At 40.8% G+C, this 22,228-nt stretch overlaps 1 protein-coding gene and 1 long non-coding RNA gene across 2 annotated transcripts in view; both read right to left on the reverse strand.

Annotated features, from left to right (window-relative positions):
* The window catches only part of NDUFV2 (NADH:ubiquinone oxidoreductase core subunit V2), a 31,667-nt gene extending 26,662 nt beyond the window's left edge, over window positions 1-5,005 (reverse strand). Inside the window, exon 1 of the mRNA XM_045457072.1 lies at window positions 4,897-5,005. Coding sequence (XP_045313028.1) covers window positions 4,897-4,950 — 54 coding nt within the window. The 5' untranslated portion in view covers window positions 4,951-5,005. The remainder of the gene's footprint in view (window positions 1-4,896) is intronic.
* LOC123587367 lies at window positions 2,790-3,709 on the reverse strand. Its single transcript, XR_006707265.1, has 2 exons — window positions 3,183-3,709; window positions 2,790-2,943 (listed from the first exon to the last, which is right to left on the reverse strand). It is a non-coding gene; the product is annotated as an uncharacterized LOC123587367 (long non-coding RNA).
* Window positions 5,006-22,228: the final 17,223 nt, after the last annotated feature.

A 22,228-nucleotide genomic window follows, 5' to 3' on the forward strand; every position in this document is an offset into this window, starting at 1 on the left:
TGGAAAACCAGACTGACATGGTCAATGAACCTATTATTTATTACCCAATGTACTGAGCTGTTATTAAACAGTATGCAAAGAGAAGGGAAGTACAGCTATTTATATCTTTGAAATGGAGACTGAGTTTACATCTCCAATATAAAAGATCTGAATTTGTAGTATGCAGTAGCGGTCTATTAAACCTCACTGAATAAACAAAAATTTTGCCTATTTTCTCTTTCCCCTGAAGTGTTTAAGGCCATGGCAGGCAGAGTAATAGTGCCCCCCAAATACCCAGTTCCTAATCCTGGAAAGCTGTGAATGTATTAGTATGCATAGCAAGAGAGAAATATGGTTGCAGATGGAATTAAGATTACTAATTAGTTGACCTTAAAATAGGGAGATTCCTATTCTGGATTATCAGGGCCCTTTAAATGTGAAAGAGGGAACAAAGTTAGAGAAGGATATGTCACAAATGATGGAAGCAGGGTCAGTGATGCAACAGCTTAACCTGCCTTTGCTGGCTTTGAAGATGGAAGAAAGGAGCCATGAGCCAACAAATAAGGGCAGCTTTTTCTAGGAGCTAGAAAAGTCAAAATAATGGCTTGTCCCCTACAGTATTCCAATAGCTCTGCCAACACCTTGATTTTAGCCCAGTGAGATCCATGTCAAACTTTTAATTTACACAATCATAAGACAATAAATCTGTGTTATGTCACTAAGTTTATGGTAATTTGTAATAGTAGCAATAAAAACACTAATACAAATGCCTTTTTTGTTGTTGTTAAAGAACTCCTTTAGAGTCCTTGAGTCAAAATGGAGATACCCTGGGACACTGCAAAATCAGGTTTAATCATCTCTAATGAAATGAGAAAACAGTCCATTCTACAAAACTTAAAGTTTAGAAAGAAAAATGCCACTAGTAGAAGGAGGTTCTACTTCTAGAGTGGCTGAGTAGATATTATCAGGCCAAACCACTAACAACTATAAACACTGGGCAAATAATTTTTAAAAAACCAAAACACTTTCTGAAGGCACTGGAAAACAACCAAATGCAGGAAGACACCAAAGGGAGTCTATACTTAGAAGAAGCCAATGAAGGTTTTTTTGCTTTACACTCTATATCTTTTAGCCTAAAAGCAGGCCCACAGGCCTGTGCTGGGCAACTAAAACCAAAAGAGAAAACCTGCAGTCTTAATGACTTGAAGAACCACGGAACAGTATGGGACAACAGGCATGGGAAAGTGCGAAATCCCAGAAAAGTAAGCCAGAGAGAAGCCCCAAATTCCGTTGGCTGACCCCAAGGCCTGCATGCACATGGGGCCAACTCCAGGCAGCCCAGCTAAAAGAACTGAACCAGTATTTGAGGTGCTGCCTACAAGGGAGCTGGATTATAGTTCAAGTTCAATTGAGTTAACAGCCTGCACAACAAACACTTATGGAGAAATTAGAAAAATTGAGAGTCTCTATGATTTATTGTTCACAATGTCCAGGATACAATTCAAAATTACTCAACAGCCCATTTTTAAAAGAGAAGGCAGTAAATGGAGATTACCACACAACAATTTCAAAACTGCTACACCCATGTTTGAAAAAAAAACACTTCAATGAACAAAAAAATCGAATAGACACTATAAAAAAGAACCAAATGAAAATTCTGAAATTGAAAAAAAATTTCTAAAACTGAAAATACAATCCTTCAAAATGCCACTCACTCCTACTGAAGTGGTGGCTTGGAAATGAAGCAGCAATGAGCTGCAAAGTGGTGTCAACAACTCAAAAGCCATGGAAAATTACTGAAGAGAATAAGCCTATTCTATTTACTCCATAATTCACACTTTTTAAGGAATTCTTGATAATCAAAGTGTTACTGTACTTTTCACAGAAGACTTCAAGAGATTAAGAAATATGGTTCATGGTCACACAACTATGGTCTTGTAGGCACTTCTAGACAGTACTAAGTTATGGGTATTTTTAAATCAATGATGAACTCAAGTCTGTGGCTGAAAAAATTAATGCAGCAGAAATTGTAACAGAATAAGCAATTTCTTTGAAAATGTAAAGGGTTCCCTTAATGGTTTCTTATTTAAGAAACAAACTTTATTAAAAGGCACCTCTTTACTCACACACATTTCCTAGGTCATTCTGATATTACACTATTTGGAAAAGGACCTGGTTATGTAAGTTATAGAACATCCTCACAATGGAATGCTATGCAGCATTAAAAATGACAGTATAGGGGTGCCTGGGTGGCTTGGTCGGTTAAGCGTCCGACTTCGGCTCAGGTCAGGATCTCACGGGCGTGAGTTCGAGCCCCGCGTTGGGCTGTGTGCTGACAGCTCGGAGCCTGGAGCCTGTTTCGGATTCTGTGTCTCCCTCTCTCTCTGCTCCTCCCCTGTTCATGCTCTGTCTCTCTCTGTCTCAAAAATAAACAAACATTAAAAAAAAAATGACAGTATAGAAATGTCTACTGGTAAGGAAAGTGGATCAACAATGTTTTTATGGGAAAAAAACAGGCTACATAACAATGTGAACAATACCATCAATTTTTACTGTAAGGTCTCTCAATTCTAGACACAAAAATGTTCACGTTTTGGTTATTTCCAGGTTGATGAGACTATGGGTAATTTTTATTTTTTGAGCTTATTCTGTTTGCTGTTCCCAAAATCATGTTTTCCCTACAATGTATTACTTGTGTAATGAAATCAAACATAAATCAAATCATCAGGCTATACACCTTAAACTTACACAGAGATGTGTCAATTATTGCTCAGTAAAACTGGGGAAAAAAAGAAAAACTTACTGATTCATCAAGTCAACAAATATTTATTGTGCACATACTACATGCCGGGTAATATTTGTACAAATAAAAAAACTGTTGCAGAAACATAAAATTTGATTGAAATTTCTTCCACTACCTGAAGATATTCTTCAATTTTCACCTATAGCCCTTTCCCTCAAAACCTGGAGAAAATCTGGGGCGCCTGGGTGGCGCAGTCGGTTAAGCGTCCGACTTCAGCCAGGTCACGATCTCGCGGTCCGTGAGTTCGAGCCCCGCGTCAGGCTCCGGGCTGATGGCTCAGAGCCTGGAGCCTGTTTCCGATTCTGTGTCTCCCTCTCTCTCTGCCCCTCCCCCGTTCATGCTCTGTCTCTCTCTGTCCCAAAAATAAATAAACGTTGAAAAAAAAAAAAAAATTTAAAACCTGGAGAAAATCTATCTGTACTCTTAATTCTAGCCTTTCTACTAGTAGACAAGGTCTACTTCATCACCTCTCGCCTGGGGTTCTGCAAGAGCCTGTTTATCTATTTCATCTCCCTGCCTCTGGCTCCTGGCAAATGTATTCCCTCACTCCATCCAGTCATCTATCCAATACGGGGAAACCTGGCCATGACCCTCTGCTTCTCTAAAATCCTTCACTGACTCCACACTGCTTCTAACATAAAGCCAAATTCTACGGCACGGCATGCAAGGAGCTCCAACACCTGGGCCCTATCCACCTCTTTTATTTCATCTCTGGATTCACCTTACTTCCAACAATGGAGTCCAGCAACACTGCTTGAGGCTTCCTATAGGCACCAAGTTTTTTCTTGCCAACTATCAATAGTTTTTTCTCATGTTGTCCTTTCCATCTAGAATATCTCCTCACCAATGTTGGTATTGCCTCTAGAAAAAATCTTATACCACCTTCAAACCAAATTGACTTTATTCATATCTCTTAACACTGTATGATATTTACCTTAAAGTTTCAACTCCGCAAGAACAGGGACTAAGTCTGTTTATCTGTAATATAGCGAAATAGTACCAACTATGAGATTTAGAATGTGAACATTTAACAATGCTTGGCACATGAAAAGTAATCACCAAATGTTACTTATCACTATTATCCACGTTGTTACCTGCAGCCCAGCAGTGAAGTCGAACCTCAAATGTTTACTGAACGACTAAACTCTGCAAATTGGAATATTCCTCCCGTTTTACGACCAAGAAAACTAAGTGCCAGAAATTACAGCCCCATGTCACAAAGCTAGAAAAGGCGGTGAAGCCACTATCTAAACTCAGGTCCAATTCTAAAGCCCTATTCAATTCTACTACGCACTATCTCCCACTCTTCTGCTAAAAACTGACTCAACCTCTCTATTTTACTGCTAGGGGAAAAAAAGGCTTCCTTCCAGTAAATGCTGTAAAAATCGCCATTCCTGGAATCACCATTATTAAGTTAACTTGAATGCGTGTTTCGATTCAACGTCCTTGCCTAAAATAAGAGCATGTACTTGGATGTCAGAAGCCCATTCAAGTTCTAAATCCTTCTGGGTGCAGTTTTTCTGATGGTGTTCTTTCATAGGGTTAATGTGACACGATTATTTATCGAACTTTTCCGATATGCAAAACACAACTGCAGTAAATCAAACACCTTGCCCTAAGGAAACGCTCTTTAAGCTTTCAACCAGCAAGCCAGAGCCTACAATTTCGGAATCCTTTCCAGTGCGCTACTACAGGCCGGCAACAAGGTCACCAGGCTTCATAGGCAAGGTAAGGTGCCTCCTTCGTGGGCGGGGGATCTTAGAAACCTATCTGGCCGACGAGGCCAGGCCTACGTTCCGCGCTGGGGCGAAACAGCAACAGACCACCGGCGGCCCCTCCTTCTTCCTCTCCTTGACCACACTAGGCGTAAACTTCCCAGTCCTGTGGGGGAGGCCACGCACCCGCAGCAGCTACGTCTGCGACCCTCCCTCGGAGCTCCTCGCCGGCGGTGGAGCTGCAGCGGCCTCCCTGAGAGAGGACGAAGGCCGCAGTGTCCTTGCCGCCGCCTGCAGGTCGTCCAGAGCCCAGGGTTCTCGTGTGCCCACCACAAAAGGAGACACCGAAAAATAGGGGAGAGTGGCGGCAGTGCCGGGGCTCATTCCGAACCTCCTTACCCACTGGGCGATGAGGCCTGCCGCCTTGGCCCGGAGCGCCGCGGAGAAGAACATGGCGGACCAAACAGTTGGCCTTTCCCTGCGGCACCAGGCGAGAATCCCGAGCGAGCCTGGGACGCACGGCGTGCGCGCTCCCGAGCCGAGGCCTAGCGAGTCCGGGGCGGCGCGCCCCTCCCTGCTAGGAGGCGGCGGGGGCGCGCGGAGGTGCGCGGGGGCTGCTGGGGCCCAGTGGGCGGAGACTTCCTCGCGGCGGGGCCCGGCGAAGACCAGCCAGGCCCGTAAAAGGCTGGGTGTTGCAGGCCGCCGGTGGGGTCCCGACCTTGAAAGGAAGCGCCAGTGAGCTGTACCTTGGGCCTCTAGGGAATGAAACGCCGATCTGGATTTATGGGGTGAGCTTACCTCCTGGAGAGCTTTATGGGAATTACCACCTCCTTTTTTTTATTGTAGTTACTTAAAAAAAAAAAAAAAATTCCGTTGCACCTCCCCCCCCCCATAAATCATATTTTACAAGTTAAAGGATTGAAGATGGAAAAGACTGCTCCCCAGTGAGCTAGACACCAAATGCCCTGTTTCCCATTCTTTTGATTTAGAGATGTGTGCCGACATATTTAAGGGTGAAATGATAAATCCGGAATTTGCTTCAGAACAAAGGAGATTCAGAATAATGGACATAGAAATGAAACAGTATTGGCCATGAATAGTGACTGTCGAAGCTGTGGTAGTTCTCATGGCTATTCTCGGTACTTTTGTACATGTTAGAAATCTTCCATAATAATAAAACTTAAAAAAAAAAAAGGCCACTTCCTTTTTGATGTTTGTTTGGTCATCTTTGGAAATTCCAGGTATTTTAATTCAGCAACAGCCGTAATATGCACAGCGCAATTTCCTGCTGTGTAGCGTTTACCAGGCACTTTACTGCCTCTTGATTTTTCCCTTCACTGCCTTCTTTTCTTGCGTGTCATGTCCTGTAGACCCCTTCATTTTGCCCATTTTCCCTGCTAAACTTGTGAATGGTTTCTGGAACTTTCACAGCAGTATAAGGATTTTAAATATTTATTCTTCATGTGGAAACTCTAGGGGCGCCTGCGTGGCTCAGTTGGTTAAGCCCCTGACTTTGACTCAGGTCAAGATCTCTGGGTTCCCAGTTTGAGCACCAGGAGGAACTCTGTGCTGACAGGTCAGAGCCTGGAGCCTGCTTCGGATTCTGTGTCCCCCTCTCTCTCTGCCCCTTTCCTGCTCACACTCCTCTCTCTCTCTCTCCAAATAAATAAACATTAAAAAAAAATTTTAATAAAATATTGCATTATAACCACTTATGAGTCATATTGTACAAATTATGAAATGTAAGTCACAAGAAGGCTGACAGCCAGTGAGCTAGAAGTGCTTTGGGTCCCATTTCATTGCTTACCTTTTATATTAGCTTGCTTCTCCTAAACTGGTTCAGTATTTACCTCTCAAAAGGAAAAATATTCTGGATCTCCATGTTGATTTAAATTATTGTATCACAGGGGCACTTTGCTGGTTCAATCAGGGGAGCACGTGACTCTTGATCATGAGTTTGGGCCCCATAGTGGATGTAGGGATTACTAAAAAATAAACTTAAAAATAAAAAATTTGTTTAAAAAATTAAATTATGGTATTATAAATTTACCTATATATATGTACGTAACACTACTATGCACATAAGCTGTTCTTGTAGGCCTCATACAACTAAAACCAAAATACATCACAAATTAAATATATAACAAACTTACTATAAATGGATGATACTAGTAAGACATGGAGTCTGAATCTGGTATACATGCTTTCTCTTGATTCCATTAGGGCCTTCTCTGACCCTAGTTAAGTCTCCATGATACCTTCCTTATAAATGCCTGCCTCCATTTTCATTATCACATTTACCACCAGATTATAACCTCCATAGATGTAGAAACCTGCCCTGCCCAACTTGTTCGATTCGACAGCTTTCACTGATATATGGAAGGCATTCAATACTTGGAAACTGAATGAAAATGTTGCACATAGTACAAATATTTGGACTCTGAAGGGGTTGTATGTCTCTGGTTGGATTATGCTTTTATAAACATGTGTATTTGTGAGAGCGCTTTTGGATACTAGTAACAGGAAACCTAACTGAAGGAAATTAAACAGTAATGAGTTCATTATGTCACATGAAAATAATTCCAAAGGTAGAACAGTTCCAAGATTAGGTAATTCAGTTACTCAAGGATGTCCTTAAAAACTTGAGAGCCTTCCCATCTTTCTACTCAACCATACAGGAGCTGTGACTCCTGTTATGGTCACAAGGTGGCTGTAGCAGTTCCAAGTATCATGTGCAGATTACAACCTTCCCAGGAAGAAAAAGAACTCTTTCCTTTCAGGGGTCTCAGATGTTCCTCCAGCAGACTTCTTTATCTCATTGGCATACCCATCATGGTAGTTAAGAGAACAGGCTCTAGAATGAGACTGCTGGTTCAGACCCTATCTCTACTGCTTTCTAGCTGTGTGACTTTGGGCAAGTTAGTCTCTCCAGTGTTCTGTTTAGTAATAGTACCGTCCTCATTGCTTTATGATGGGAATAAAATGAGTTAATAACTATGAAATTCTTTTTAAAGTACTGAGCATGGAGTAAGTGCTCAGTAAATGTTAGCTTGGATGTCTTCCGTAATGGAATAACATCTGTGGAGTTCACAGTTCACAGAGAAGGTATATATCTCATTGGCGTCTAATAGTCCCAGCAAGGACTTAGCAGATATCCCTAATTTCTGTTACCTACGGGCCAAGAGTGCAAAGAGTAATGTTTAAAACATTAGGGATCAGAGCTAAAGGAGTTAGTCTAGCCTGTTAACACTTCCTTGAAGATGATACAGAAAGTAAATGCTTTCAACAGTCATTCCACTGCCAGTAAGTGTAATACCGCTTTGTTTAACCGTCCAAAAGGTCTGTTAATGTCCAGCATGATTTTGGCTTATCCTTAACCCAAATAATTCTCAAGTGAAAACATTAGGATTAATCTTCACACCTGGTAATGTGAGTTCATTTCTAGAGCCACCCCACTCATAAAGTAATCTAATGCACAACTATTCTTCCCAGAGTCTTTAGGATAGAATTGTGGGGGCTCTTTGAAAAATCGCTACTCTCAAAGCCATCGTTTCTAGGCACAGACCAACGTGGATGCCAGTGATGTTAAATGTTAGTTACCTAACCCCATTGGCTTGATTGAAATTGGCTTGATTACATACTGTAATGAATATTATGGCTGCCTGGTTAGACATATCCCATGATTCTAAGTTAGTGCTACTACCTTAAGCCCAGGGAAGTTGGCCCTAACTATAGTGATCAACCATTTGAGTAAAGAATGTGTGTGGGTTTGGAGTGGGGAGGTGGTGGGTAAGGGGAAATGAGGGACTGGGAGCTAGGAGAACTGGGATAAAGTTGAGGGGAATGACCAAAAGTGGGAACTTGTGCTCTGCCATTTCTATGATTTCTTCTCCATTTAAACCAACATAAACAGGCTCTAGTGAGGACATAGTATGATGAGAACCATGAGCTTTGGGGCGCCTGGGTGGCGCAGTCGGTTAAGCGTCCGACTTCAGCCAGGTCACGATCTCGCGGTCCCTGAGTTCGAGCCCCGCGTCAGGCTCTGGGCTGATGGCTCAGAGCCTGGAGCCTGTTTCCGATTCTGTGTCTCCCTCTCTCTCTGCCCCTCCCCCGTTCATGCTCTGTCTCTCTCTGTCCCAAAAATAAATAAACATTGAAAAAAAAAATTAAAAAAAAACAAAACCATGAGCTTTGTAGTCAGAGGGACTTAGGATTGCAATTCTGACTTCATCTCTTACTAGATTCTGCGAAGCTTTGGTCCTCAATTTCTTCAAGTATAATTAGAACATTAAATCATTCTCTTAGGTCACATCATACTTATTAAAGCAGCCTCAGGCACTTTATAGTATGTTCTGCCTCCCACATGGCCTACTCTAACCATATTGACTGGCCTCAGGTTTTCTAACATAACATGAAGCGTAGGTCCAGTCTTGTTTTGAGGGAAGAAGAGGGACTGAGTCAAAACTCAAAGGAAGGAGGAAAAAGAGATAAGGCTATTGCTGGATGAATAAGAAAGAGTTTTCAAGAGAGAAAGGAATAAAGGTCCTTCAAGTAGGAAATTTGAGGGTGCAAAAAGTGTGATATAGTCACATTCGTACACTGAAGTGTTAGACCTGCTTCATGCTGTTGCAGTCTGAGGTGAGGGGGGATATTAGAATAATGAACAACTTCTTCATGATCTCTCCAAATTCTTCTCAAGTTAATCTGGGATATGTGGGACCAAAAGGGAAAATGAAAATCAAAACAGCCACTAACTTAGCTATACAAACCTCAAGAATAGACTGTCTAAAAAATAATAAGCAGAATGTCACCTAAGCCATTACCAGATTCAAGTCGCTTGTTACTAAGGAAATTTATCCTAAGGAAATAACTGGGAAAGTCTACAAAGTTGTACAAACAGATATGTTCATCACAGCGTTATTCATAATACTGAAATCTTGGAAGCCATGTAAATGATCATCATCAACAGAGAATTGATTAAACAAATTACAGTACAACCATACAATGGGATGTCGCTCTACAAATTTAAAAGTAATAACAAAGATCAGTATTTATTTTAAAGGAAAGATGCCTATGATGTGTTAAGTTTAATTTTTTAAATTTTTTAAATTTTACAAAACATCATGTGTAACATGACCACACTTTTTGTATGTGCATAGAAAAAAATATGGGAAAGTTACATATCAAAATGGTAACAAGAGGGGGCACCTGGGTGGCTCAGTCAGTTAAGTGTCCAACTCTTAATCTTAGCTCAGATCTGGATCTTGGTGTCATGAGTTCAAGCCCCGCGCTGGGCTCTGTACTTGGCGTGAAGCCTGCTTAAAAAAAAAAAAAAAAAGTTAATAGGGGCTCCTGGGTGGCTCAGTTGCTTGACCATCCAACTTTGGCTCAGGTCAAGATCTCACAGTTCGAGGGTTGGAGCCCCCTGTCAGGCTTTCTGCTGAGCCTCCTTAGAATCCTCTATCCCCCGCCCTTCTCAGCCCCTCCCCCCACTTGTCCTCTCTCTCTCTCTCCTCTCAAAAATAAATAAACAAAAAAAATGTTAATAAGAGTTCTCTCTGGGTGTTGAAATATAAGGTAATTTTAATTTTTTAGACCTTTTGTATTACCAATTTATTTCAATTAACATGTGTTATTTTTATTGCAAGAAAATAAAGCCGTGTTCATTTTTAGAAACAGGGTAATAAAGGAAATATAAAAGTGAAAAAATTGATAACTCTCTTTTATACTCACTTCTTTTTAGTGAGTTGGTCTACTCTTCAGAGTAGAATTCCTTATACTGCTATTAATTCAAGTTTTTTTTTTTTTTAACATTTATTTATTTTTGAGACAGAGAGAGACAGAGCATGAACAGGGGAGGGGCAGAGAGAGAGGGAGACACAGAATCGGAAACAGGCTCCAGGCTCTGAGCCATCAGCACAAAGCCCGATGTGGGGCTCGAACTCACGGACCGTGAGATCATGACCTGAGCCGAAGTCGGATGCTTAACCGACCGAGCCACCCAGGCGCCCCTATTAATTCAAGTTTTAATTTAGGGCATCAGTGAGTGTGGACCGGGAAGAGGGAAATGAGCCAGTTCTTAGGATCTTTGGGCAGTTTTAATTTTAGGCAGAAGAAACAGCTCTGGACTCTTTCCCACAAAGCTGTTCCTTAAAATTCCTGTGCAAATCTGAACTCATTTCTTCCTTGACCAGTCACAAAAAGATTCATATAAAATTTCTTTAAATAGCCAATTCTCCTTGCTCATATAAAATATTCCTTGACTAAGAAATATTATATTGCAGCTAAGTAGTTCATTTGCTTCATGTACTTGTGTGGTATGGTATTAACAGCCTGAGCTGTGTAATGAAAGAGTAATCCGAGCAGGGTGAAATTGGTTAGAAAAGTCTTTCATTCATTCATGTGCTGTACAGATATATTTTCAGCCCCAATTATCTTCAGCACTGAAGATACATGGATGGAAGACCGTAGTCCCTTCTTGGGAAGACCTAACACACTGCGAGGAAATGGTTATAATACAGAGTATGTGTGCAAGATGAAATGGGAACTTGGAGGAAGGAGTGCCAAAGTCTTCCTGGGGCAGTTCATGCCAGGCAGAGACTGGAAGGCTACATAGGAATTGCCATAAATAGTTTCTTGGGGATAAGTTTTCACCTGAAGGAAGTGAAAGATATGTATTGTTAGAAAGAAGCTGAAAGATCAAAGTGGCAAATAACTAAACTTGTAAACTGATCCTGCTAATAAAAAAGCTTAGAGGAGACATTTCCCTGCTTCTTCGGGAGCCCACTTCCTACCAGGTAATTTCAGTTCATAGTAACAAAGACACTTGATGTTGGTGCTGGGGTCTTCACTGTCCTTTCTAGAAGCGAGATGCTTTTGGCAGGGACTTGCACGCTACTGTGTGTTAATGGTTGTGTGTTAATGTCAAGATGCCATGTGATAGGGGCACCAGGGTGGCACAGCCAGTTAAGCGCCTGACTTCGGCTCAGGTCATGATCTCACGGCTCATGGGTTCGGTTCGAGCCCCACATTGGGCTCTGTGCTGACAGCTCAGAGTCTGGAGTCTGCTTCTGATTCCGTGTCTCCCTCTCTCTACACCTCCCCTGCTCATGCCCAATCTCTCTCTCTCTCTCTCTCTCTCTCTCTCTCTCTCTCTCTCTGTCTCTCAAAAATAAATATTAGAAGATGGCAGGTGATAGAATTAGAAGAGGTTGTGGTATTAAGGTGGTAGAAGGACAGGAATTAATGCATGGATTCTGAGATAGCGTGATTCAGTGGGTCCTTGTATTAGCATTTTAGAGCAGGAAAGGCTGGAAAAGATCTGGTCCAATCACCTCACTGTACAGATTTTTAAAAAGTTACTGAGATTGCCAAAGATCTTAATTGCCTTCTTTAAAAAATAAATTATTAAATGTAATGTTCAGTGTAATAGTGCTGGAGTATATCTCTGTAAAACTTAATGGGAAGACTCATTCCATCCATCTGAATAGCAGAGAAATAATGGTCTGTTTTCCGAGCTTTAGCTCAAGTGTGTCTTGTGTTTATATAGTCAAAGGTCAAAAGCTGACTAGGAACAGATGAGCCCTTTCCTTTTACATCATTTTTCAACTTTTCAAAGGGCTTAAAATAAACTATCATTTTCCATTATTTACTTAAGGGATTTGTTTTGCAGAATTTGTAGCTCTTGGGAACCCCCCCGTCGTTCTTATGAAGTACACAATCTGATTCTTACTCATCTATCAACATCCAAGGAATGTTAGTATTAATATGTATGGTTTAAATCACCCAAAACAGAATAAGAAGGCTGAATTGGCTAGTAATGTTTGTGACTTTCCATAAATATCTTATGTGTATAGACTCAGGAAATCACTCTTCCTTGAGATAGAGGAAATGATAGAGATAGAGATATAGACATGGCGGGGGTGGGGGTGGCAGGGAGGAGGAAGAGGGGAGAGACAGAGAGAGAGAGAGAGAGAGACAGAGTGAGAGAGAGAGAGAGGAAAGAATGAGAGCATGTACGTCAGTTCTGAGACCAAGGATTAATTTCTCTGAATAAAAGCACTTCCTTTTGTAACCAGCATTTCATCTGACACATTCTTAAAAACCATTGCAATCCTAGACTTCTAAGGGCGTACAAAAAATTTGTAGCTGACCTTGTGTAGAGAAAGGTTTGCACTAATTTTTACATGGATTCACTCTTCTGCTGAACTCCAACTTGAAATCTCTGTGAGACGCTACTCCCCAGAATACATCCAGCACTCAAATCCTTGCTAGTCAACCTCTAAATGAAACTAAATTCTAAATTCTACCTTTACAATGCCTGTGCTACAGAGATTCAGTCTGACGTATTAGCAAGTGGAGCTTTTACTGGAGACAGTCTCTATTTGTCCACATTATAGGTTTTCCCAGATTAGTATTTTGAAAGGTATCATTAAAAAAAAGATAATCAGAGCCAACATAGGGGAATGCCTTGTTGACATTCATTTAATCAAATATTTGTTTAATATTTCTGCAATAGTAAACTTCCCCATGGCCCCATGACTGCTTGCTAAATTGGCATAACATTTTGTTAAATGTGTAACCTGGGGGGAAAAATACTAAGAGGAACAAAACTTGTCGTTCACTAAACCATTCCTCGATCCATTCAATGTTTGCCAAGTTCCTTTCATGGGTCAGGGAAAGGGCAGTGAGTGTTGAAGATGTCAAGATAAAGGACCCAGTCCGACCCACTCCAAGGAGCTCACAGTCTTGATATGAGTACATGATTGAGTTCTTAGGTGGATTTGTCCACTGAAGAAAATGTACAACTCCAAACTCTCTCTGCTCCCTCGGAAATCTAATGTGCTTTTGCTGTGATGCAGTTTTGCAACTTGTCCTGTTGTTTTAGGAACAATAAACATTCAAAATAATAAACATCATGGGGGGCGCCTGGGTGGCACAGTCGGTTAAGCGTCCGACTTCAGCCAGGTCACGATCTTGCGGTCTGTGAGTTCGAGCCCCGCGTCAGGCTCTGGGCTGATGGCTCAGAGCCTGGAGCCTGTTTCCGACTCTGTGTCTCCCTCTCTCTCTGCCCCTCCCCCATTCATGCTCTGTCTCTCTCTGTCCCAAAAATAAATAAACATTGAAAAAAAAAATTTAAAAAATAAAAATAAAAATAAACATCATGGGGCACCTACTATACCAAGTGGTAAGGCAGGCAGACTCATAAGATGGCCCCAGTGGTCCCTGCTTCCTTGTATTCATGATCTTATGTAATCTCCTTCTGTTAAGTATGGGCTGGACTGAATGACCTGCTTCTCACCAATAGAATATGGCAAAAGTGATGGGATGTCACTTCTATAATTAGGTTAGAAAAGACTGTGACTTCAGTCACTATTGCTTTCTTGGTTTGCACATTTTGGTGAAACAAACTGCCAGATTGGAGAGGCCTACCTGTGAAGGAACTGAGAGCGGCCTCCAAGCAAGGTCCCTAGTTTACCAGTCTGTGAAGAACTTAATCCTGCCAACAACCACATGAGCTTGGAAGCAGATCCTTCCCCATTTGGGCCTTCAAATGAGACATGAGCCTTGTTGAAAGACCCTGAGAAAGAAGACCCAGGTAAACTGTGCCCAGATTCTTGATCACAGAAACTGTAAGATAATAAATCCATCTTGTTTTAAGTTTAGGGATAATTTGCTATGCAGTAGGAGATAACTAACATGGAAATTATCCTCATGCTTGAGGAGTTGACAGTATAGCTGAAGTCAGACAAAACACTATAGCCCAATTTTTAAAGTAGTGCCATCTTCAGTAACTTGGCAGAGGTTTAAATCAAGGACTGAATGCTGTGATTCTGGCATTTCAGTTCTAATCTCAAGTTGACTTGATTTCTGTTTTTATAGGTTTTCCAGCTGGAAAAGCTCTCGAGCAATTCTGTCCCTTTAGTTTTTACCCTGTATTCCACCTGAAAAGAATAATGATACACACTGTAATTGACCAACTGAACTACACAGCCCTTGAGGGTAGGGAGAGTATTTTATACTTCGTGCTTTTTCACATGCCCTTTCATATAAGGGGAGGGTTCACCAAATATGAATGATGAACTATATTCTCACAATTAGGAAAAGACCAAAAAACACGTGGAAGACTTATGCATTCATTTCCTGAAAGACCTGAGAATTCTGGCACATGTACTGGAAATAGGATGGGGTGGGGAGCTGCCAAAGCAGTGGTATACAGGGCTCTGATGCACAGTTCATGAGCCAAACAGAAGAAGCCTTAGGAGACTTCCACAGGTGATATTCACCATGACAGTATATACTTCCTCCAGAAGCTTTCCAGAATCACTAAAACAAGAGCCCTGAAGGTTATTTTTATTGACAACAGCAGATGCTGCCTGTGCTCTGCCTATAACCCCTAGGTACTGGCCATCACAGTGTATTCCAGAGCACCCTCCTGCAACTTTCCATTTGCAGGCTTCAGCCAGAAGTGCAGATGCAACCTTCAGCTGCTGACATTTGAATGGGAGGAAAAATCCCCAATCTTCCTTGCCCTGTTTTGATGGGACGACTCTGAGGTGTGTTCTATGCTGTCATCCATAGCCCCCCAGTGGCACTGACTCCCAGGCATTCACAGGGGTAAAGTACTCAATAGCACTTTCTTGGGTCACTCCAAAATAAACTGCTCGGACTCAAATCTTTGTCTCAAAGTTGGTTTCTGAGGAAACGTGATGAACAGATAAACTAAAATAGGATGCTTAAGTTTGAATCTTGTTGAATTAATCCTGCTGAAGCTGTCTTGCTCAAACATCTCAGGAAAGAACTAGACCTAACTTTAGTGAAGTGTGATCCAACGGGAAGCCTGGGTGGGGAGGGCAGTACTTGGAAGCTGACTTGCTCATGGGGTTGGAGTGAACACTGGGGACTGAGTTGAGAGATAATTTTTTTTTTTTTAATGATACAGACTTTCAATAAATTTTAGAATATTGACAAATGAAATAGTCACTAAGAGGGGTGCCTGGGTGGCTCAGTCGGTTAAGCGTCTGACTCTTGCTCTCAGCTCAGGTGTTGATCTCAGGGTTGTACAAGTTCAAGCCTTTGTTGGACTCCATGCTGGGCATGAAGCCTACTTAAAAAAATAAAAATAAAAAAATAAAAAAGTCACTAATAGCTATCAATCAGCCCAGAGCTTGGTTTCTTTCAGCAAAGCTGGGAGAATGTCTAAGTCAACTCATCAAGCCCCAGCTCTGCCCCAAGCAAGGTCCAGAAAGGTCCCAGAACTGGTTATGCTCTTGCTTTGGCCTCTTGACATCCTAAGCCCTTCCAGCTGTTGAATGGCAAAAGCCAAAAATAGGGTCACTTCCATTGCTGCACCTGGCTCCAGTTATAATCACCCAAACCAAGTCCTGAAGGTCCCCGGTAGCACTGGAGAAGTATGGATGTTTATTTTTAAATAAATTCCTTTTCTTCTGGTTTAATCAAAAGCTTTTATAAAGTTTGGTTTTAAACCATCCGCAAACACACTAATCTCTGAAGGATTTGGCAAAGATGTATGTGTTTTTTTATTTCCTGTTTTTTATTGTACACACAGATTAACACGGATTCAAAGAGCCCCCCCCCCAAAAAAAAAAAAAAAAGTTCAGCACAAAGGATACGGTTAAATACAACAACTACAGTGAGGAAAGGTCTGAAACAGATTGGACAGTTGCCTCAGACAGAAAACTAACAAATAACTGTTACTTAAGTGAGTCACAATTGGAAGTTTCAGTCATTATATGTGGAAGCAAACACATTTTAGTGTATGAACCTCTACCGTGGAGTTTGCATTTGCCGCTTGGTGTTCGAGTTCCTGCTTCTCCAAGAATAAATAGCCTGGTTAAGTACAGTCTTTAACAGACAACCTCCACTTTATGAGCAAAGTCAGATCCCAAGTGTTCATCAAAAGGTGCTGACAGAGGTTATCGGACATCTTCTGACAAAGGTCCGCATCCAATGGCCAGCACATGTGAGAGAGTATCAGAGACGGAAGAAAAACCTTTAGAAATTTTGCTGAGAAAATGCCGCCCTTTCTTCAAAACATGTGTGTTCCTTCCTCATGCTGAGAGAAGCTGTGTGCTTTCCATGTTTAGAGACGGTCTTTTGGAGGGGAGGGGGATTTTTCAGACCAACTTGACAGCCCCATGTCTGATCTGAGTTTTTCTTCAAAATGCTTTCGATTTCCTCTTTCAATGTAATCTTCAGGCTGAGAGCTGTTTTGCCCTCCCCACCCAATGGTATTGGTGTGTATTTCAGAAACTCTATGAGTATCTTGTGGTATCTGTGAGTGAGATGGCTCTTCACAGTGGGTCTTCTTTGAGTGGCATCATCTAGATTCATGCTGGGCATTCAGTAATAGCACTACTGAATGTAAACAGAAGTCATGATTGTAAACAGAAATTGAGGCTGAACACTGCTCAGGGCCCTTACTGCTATAGCGTGGCTCCACACAAGGACCCTAAAGTTTGTCTTCCTACAGCCCAGACACTGCGATTCTGCTCATCTGGTCGGGGTCTGTGACAAGCAGCGAGAGTCTAAGCTCATTGCTTTTATGTCTTGCAGTATGCTTTATAAATATTTTAGTAAAAGTAATATGGTATTCAGATAAAATTCAGATCCATTTTGCCCCCCTCCTCAATTACCTTTCTTCATTTTCCTCCCCAGATCCTCCCCTGGTAGTGTCTCCAGTGCATGTATGTGTGTGTGTCCATCATCAATCTATACAGTGTTGTTTTTTTAATTTTAAAATAATTTGTATCATATGTTTAGATATTTTTGCAACCTGGTTTATTCCCTCTCAGTGGTATATTTTTGTGATCTACTTACAACATGAATACATGGACACCTAGTTCACTTTTTAATCTGCTATTCCAATGTTTTGGGGAATACAAACTTTATTTTTCATTTCAAACCCCTCTGATGGGTTTCAGATTCTTCCCAGCTTCTTATAGCTGTTTCCTATGCACATATTTGCAAGTTTCTCTACAGGAGGACTTTTCTAGGGCACAAGGAATATAATTTTTAGCTTTGCTGTATGTTGGAGGTTTTTCAATTTGTGTGTGTGTGTTTTTTTAACAATGACATTTTAGTTTATTTTTTATTTTTTAAATAAGCTCTATGCCCAACTCGGGGATTGAACTCATGACCCTGTGAGTTGTACCTCAGGAGTCACGCATTCCACTGACTGAGCTAGCCAGGCACCCTTTTACTGGATGTTGTTAATCTGATGTCAAAATAGTTGTATTTATTTTCACTTCCACTAGTAGATTTTGTAAGTTCCTATTTTTCATCTTTCCAACATCTCATATCGTCAGATCAAACAATTTGTAGACAATCAGAAGGATATGAAGTGGGATCTAATTTAATTTGTATTTCTCTCAGTATAGTGAGGAGGACCATATTTTTGTAAATTTTGCTGGTTTTGTTTTCCTTTTCTGTTTCCTGTGCATATTTTTTGCCCATTTTCAAAAATTGGGGTTTTGTTTTCTTATTAATCTTAATTCCTTGTATATCTTAAATACTTTGTAATACATAGTATGAATATCTTCTCCAAGTCTATGGCTTGTTTTTAACCAGATTTTAAAAATTAAGCTTTAATTTTGGCATCATTTAAAAATTACAAGCAAATTTATAATTTTTTTTTAATTTTTTTTTATGATTCATGTGTTTTCTACCTTGTTTTAAGAAATTCTGCTTAGGGTCACCTGGGTGGCTCAGTGGGTTAAGCATCTGACTTCGGCTCGCTCAGGTCATGATCTTGCAGTTTGTGAGCTCAAGCCCCACATTGGGCTCTGTGCTGACAGCTCGGAGTCTGGAGCCTACTTCAGATTTTGTGTCTCCCTCTCTCTCTCTGCCCCCCCCCCCCCCCGCTCACACTCTGTCTCCCTATATCAAAAAATAAGCATTAAAAAAACTTTAAATTAAAAAAAAGAGAAATTCTGCTTAACTCAAGGTCATAGCAATTATCTATATATTTCATTCTAATAGTATAAAAGTTGTGCTCCACATATTTTGATCTTTATTCTTTCTATAACTTATCTGTGCATAGGGTGTTAGGTAATAAAAATCTAATTTTACTTATTTATATCTAGAAGCCAATTTTTCCAATACTGTCTTTTTTTACAATGGAAATGGCTTTCTGATTACCTAAACAACTCATGATCACTGTGAAAATTCAAATAATTATTTGACATATGAAGAAATACATTAAAAGTCACCTGAGAGCCTGTTGCCCTAAGATAGTCATCATTGATATTTTCAACATCTTTAATCAACAGTCTGTCCTCTCCTCCACTTGTTTATGGTACCACCTCAGTCATACAGAAAGAGGTCTTTTCTAGGATTCAGGCAAACTTAGAGAATTAACACTAGATCTGGATATAATTTGTAGAATTTGAAGTATCCGTGTAAAGGGTTTTCAAGTTAGAGTATATCACATGATTGCCTGATTTCATTAAGCAGCGTAAATAAGTAAACAGAATAAGTAGGAGCAGCACATGAAAAGTAAGAATTTTCCAGTGACAACCAGCTCTTCTATGGTTTGAGGACGTATGAGAACAAAGACTACAAATTTATGAAGAAAAAGCATAATTTTTCTTAGTATCATGCCCAGTATGCAAGGTTCATCTTGCTAAATATTTTCAAATTAAGACCATTAGTACTTCTTCTAATAAATTATTTATCTTAAATGTTGTCACAGAAGTAGACAAGGAAAAACAGAGCCAGTTCCTAGAAAAGCACTGTCTAACTTGGATAGAATGTGAAAATCTGCATCAGTCCATCCTGGAAGCTCTAGGGTGTAAAAGGTGAAATGAAATGGAGTACCTTGTGTCAAAGGGTTTACAATGGAGCCAGGAAGCCATAAAGGAGGCGGGCCTTGTGCACGTCTTCATCCTCACCGGTGGAGCCGTGAACTTTTGAGCTGGGCCAAACTGCAAATATTCTGAGGACCCCCCTGGAAAACCTACAACCTGCTGCAGTAACAGACTTTTGCTTAGTGGTAGTCTTAGCAACCAATTCTGTTCAGCCTCGATTCATGTTCTACAACCGACGCCAATCAAAATTCTTTGTAAACAACTTATACAAACATTCCCTTTCCTCTTTATTTATTTATTTTTTCAACGTTTATTTATTTTTGGGACAGAGAGAGACAGAGCATGAACGGGGGAGGGGCAGAGAGAGAGGGAGACACAGAATCGGAAACAGGCTCCAGGCTCTGAGCCATCAGCCCCGAGCCCGACGCGGGGCTCGAACTCACGGACCGCGAGATCGTGACCTGGCTGAAGTCGGACGCTTAACCGACTGCGCCACCCAGGCGCCCCTCCCTTTCCTCTTTAAAAACACTTGACTTTTGTTCTCCGACAGGATGCTATTTGGCTTGCTGCCCAAATCTGTGTTCCCCAAATTGCAATTGTGAGACCCCAAAGAAATGTTTTGTTCTATTTTAGCTCTGCCTCTTTTTTTTTTTTGGTTGACAATGAAAAGTTATTTATCATATTTCAGTACCACCAAGAAATAGAAGACCGTATCCTTCCTTTGCATACACAAATATCACCCTTCAGTATCTTAATATTTTCTATTCTTCACAAAATTTGTAAGTAAATTCTTTGAGGCACACATTAAAAATACATTTGATGTTTTAATTAAAAATAATCAGAACCACATATAGGCCATGTCTATCAGCATGTAGGATGAGAGTCTGTTTTTTGACCTTGTGCCCACATTGATGTCTAATGAACACTGATGAAGTTATTCAGTTTTTATGTAGGCATCCTCTGGTATATATGGCATGGGTTTTTGAAAACATATTCAGACATTACTCATTTCTGTTCCAAAGGGATTTGAAATGTTTTAAGTGATAAGAATATGCAGTGTAGAGTTCAGTTATAAATTGCAGTACTATATGAAGAGATTTGGAAGAGCTACATAAGGATTAAGTCCCTCTTCCCAAATATAGCCATGTAGATACATCTGTTCTAACTTTACCTCGTCTCCATTCTACAGCTTTCTCTTTTGCCACATTCTAAAACCAAATTGTCAGAAAAGAAAGCAAGAAGCCAAAGTATAGCTAGTGTGCTAGCCCAGGACTGGATTCCCGGTACTTGTGATTTCTGAGTGTGTGCAGACCTGGGTGAATCAGAACGACTTCTTTCCAAGCATGTGTGATTTATCCAGACACTGACCAGCTCCAAGTTCTTCCTGCCCACGTGCTTCCTGCTCCATCAAAATTAACCCAGGCTGCCAAACTGCTCTACTGCTCCAACGCTTTGAATTTCGAAAGCTGTTTTCCTTGAGGACACTCCTAAGAAGAAAAGAGGAAATTGCCTATGTGCGTGTTTCTGAGACAACTTCAAGGGGTTTTTAGCACGCAAAAAAATTTCCAGTGTGCAGGTTTTTTTTTTCTTCTTTTTTTCTTCTTCTGATCTCATCTGAAAGACACTGTGGTTTTCAGCTAGCTTGGTGCTGTTACTACAGTCATTTTACCTGACCTCTTTTTTTTCAACAGGCGTAAGACAAGGCTGAGCTCATACTTTCATGAAAGCCACTCTGCCATCTAAGCAGAACTAACACTGTTAGAAGAGCATGCAAATTGTAATTAAAAAAAAAAATCCATAAGCCAGCAGTTTCTTTTGACCACAGTGGTTTTTTTCCTCCTGCTCATTCTGCTGAAACAGCAGCGTTGGGGTACATTGCAAGGCTTCAGCTTTCTGCTCTAATTTGCTGTTCTTCTGATGAGAATTGTGCGTTTGAGGATGTTTTGTTTCATGTGTGCGACGTGTTGCACACCCAGCTGGATTTTAAGTTTCTGAAGGCGTGGACCCCTCCTTTCTTTGCTCATCTCATCTCTTCTAGAGGATCCCATATGGTATTCTATTGTAGGTGCTCAATCATCATACGTGGAGTGAATGTGTGATTGAACAAATGAGTGACTGAACAGATACTTCCTGTCTCTCATTTTCTCAACTAAACTGGGCAAACTGGATAGGATCCATTTCAGTCCTAGAGGAGGATCTGTGGCAAGGCAGAAATGAGATGAGAATCCAAGGGCATGTGGCAGGAGCTGAAGTGTTCAACAATTCCACAGTGAAGGTGGTTTAGACCTACGTGGATGGATGTCATAGGGTATAATCAGGTGTTTGCATGGATGTACATGTGATAGGTATTATGTTTTTAGTTTCACGCATTCATGTAATTATGTATTTCTATCGGTTGTATGTTATCTACGTGCGTATGACTTACATATAAACATATATGAGACAAGTATGTGTGTGTGTGTTTGTGTGCATGTATACAGTTGCCCCTTGAACACCACCAGTGTGAACCACGAGTCCACTTATACACAGATCTTTTCTGATAAAGACAGTACAGTACTGTAAATGTATTTTCTCTTGCTGATGATTTTTCAAAAGAAGAAACACTTTCTTTTCCCTAGCTTGCTTCATTGTATGAATACAGTACATACAATATACAGCACACAAAATATGTGTTAATCAACTGTTTATGTATCTGGTAAGGCTTCTGGTCAGCAGTAGACTACTGGTAGTTAAGTTCTAGGGGAGTCAAAAGTTATACAGACTTTTGACTGTGCCAGGGAGTGGGCGCACCTATCCCCTGTGTTGTACCAGGGTCAGCTGTATGTCCATTAAAGAATTTGCACTGAGATCCTCTTAGAGAACCACCTTTGTTTGGAAAAATACCGTGATTATCCACTTATGGT

Source organism: Leopardus geoffroyi, chromosome D3 (assembly GCF_018350155.1).
Source record: "Leopardus geoffroyi isolate Oge1 chromosome D3, O.geoffroyi_Oge1_pat1.0, whole genome shotgun sequence".
NCBI classification, from domain to species: Eukaryota; Metazoa; Chordata; class Mammalia; order Carnivora; family Felidae; genus Leopardus; species Leopardus geoffroyi.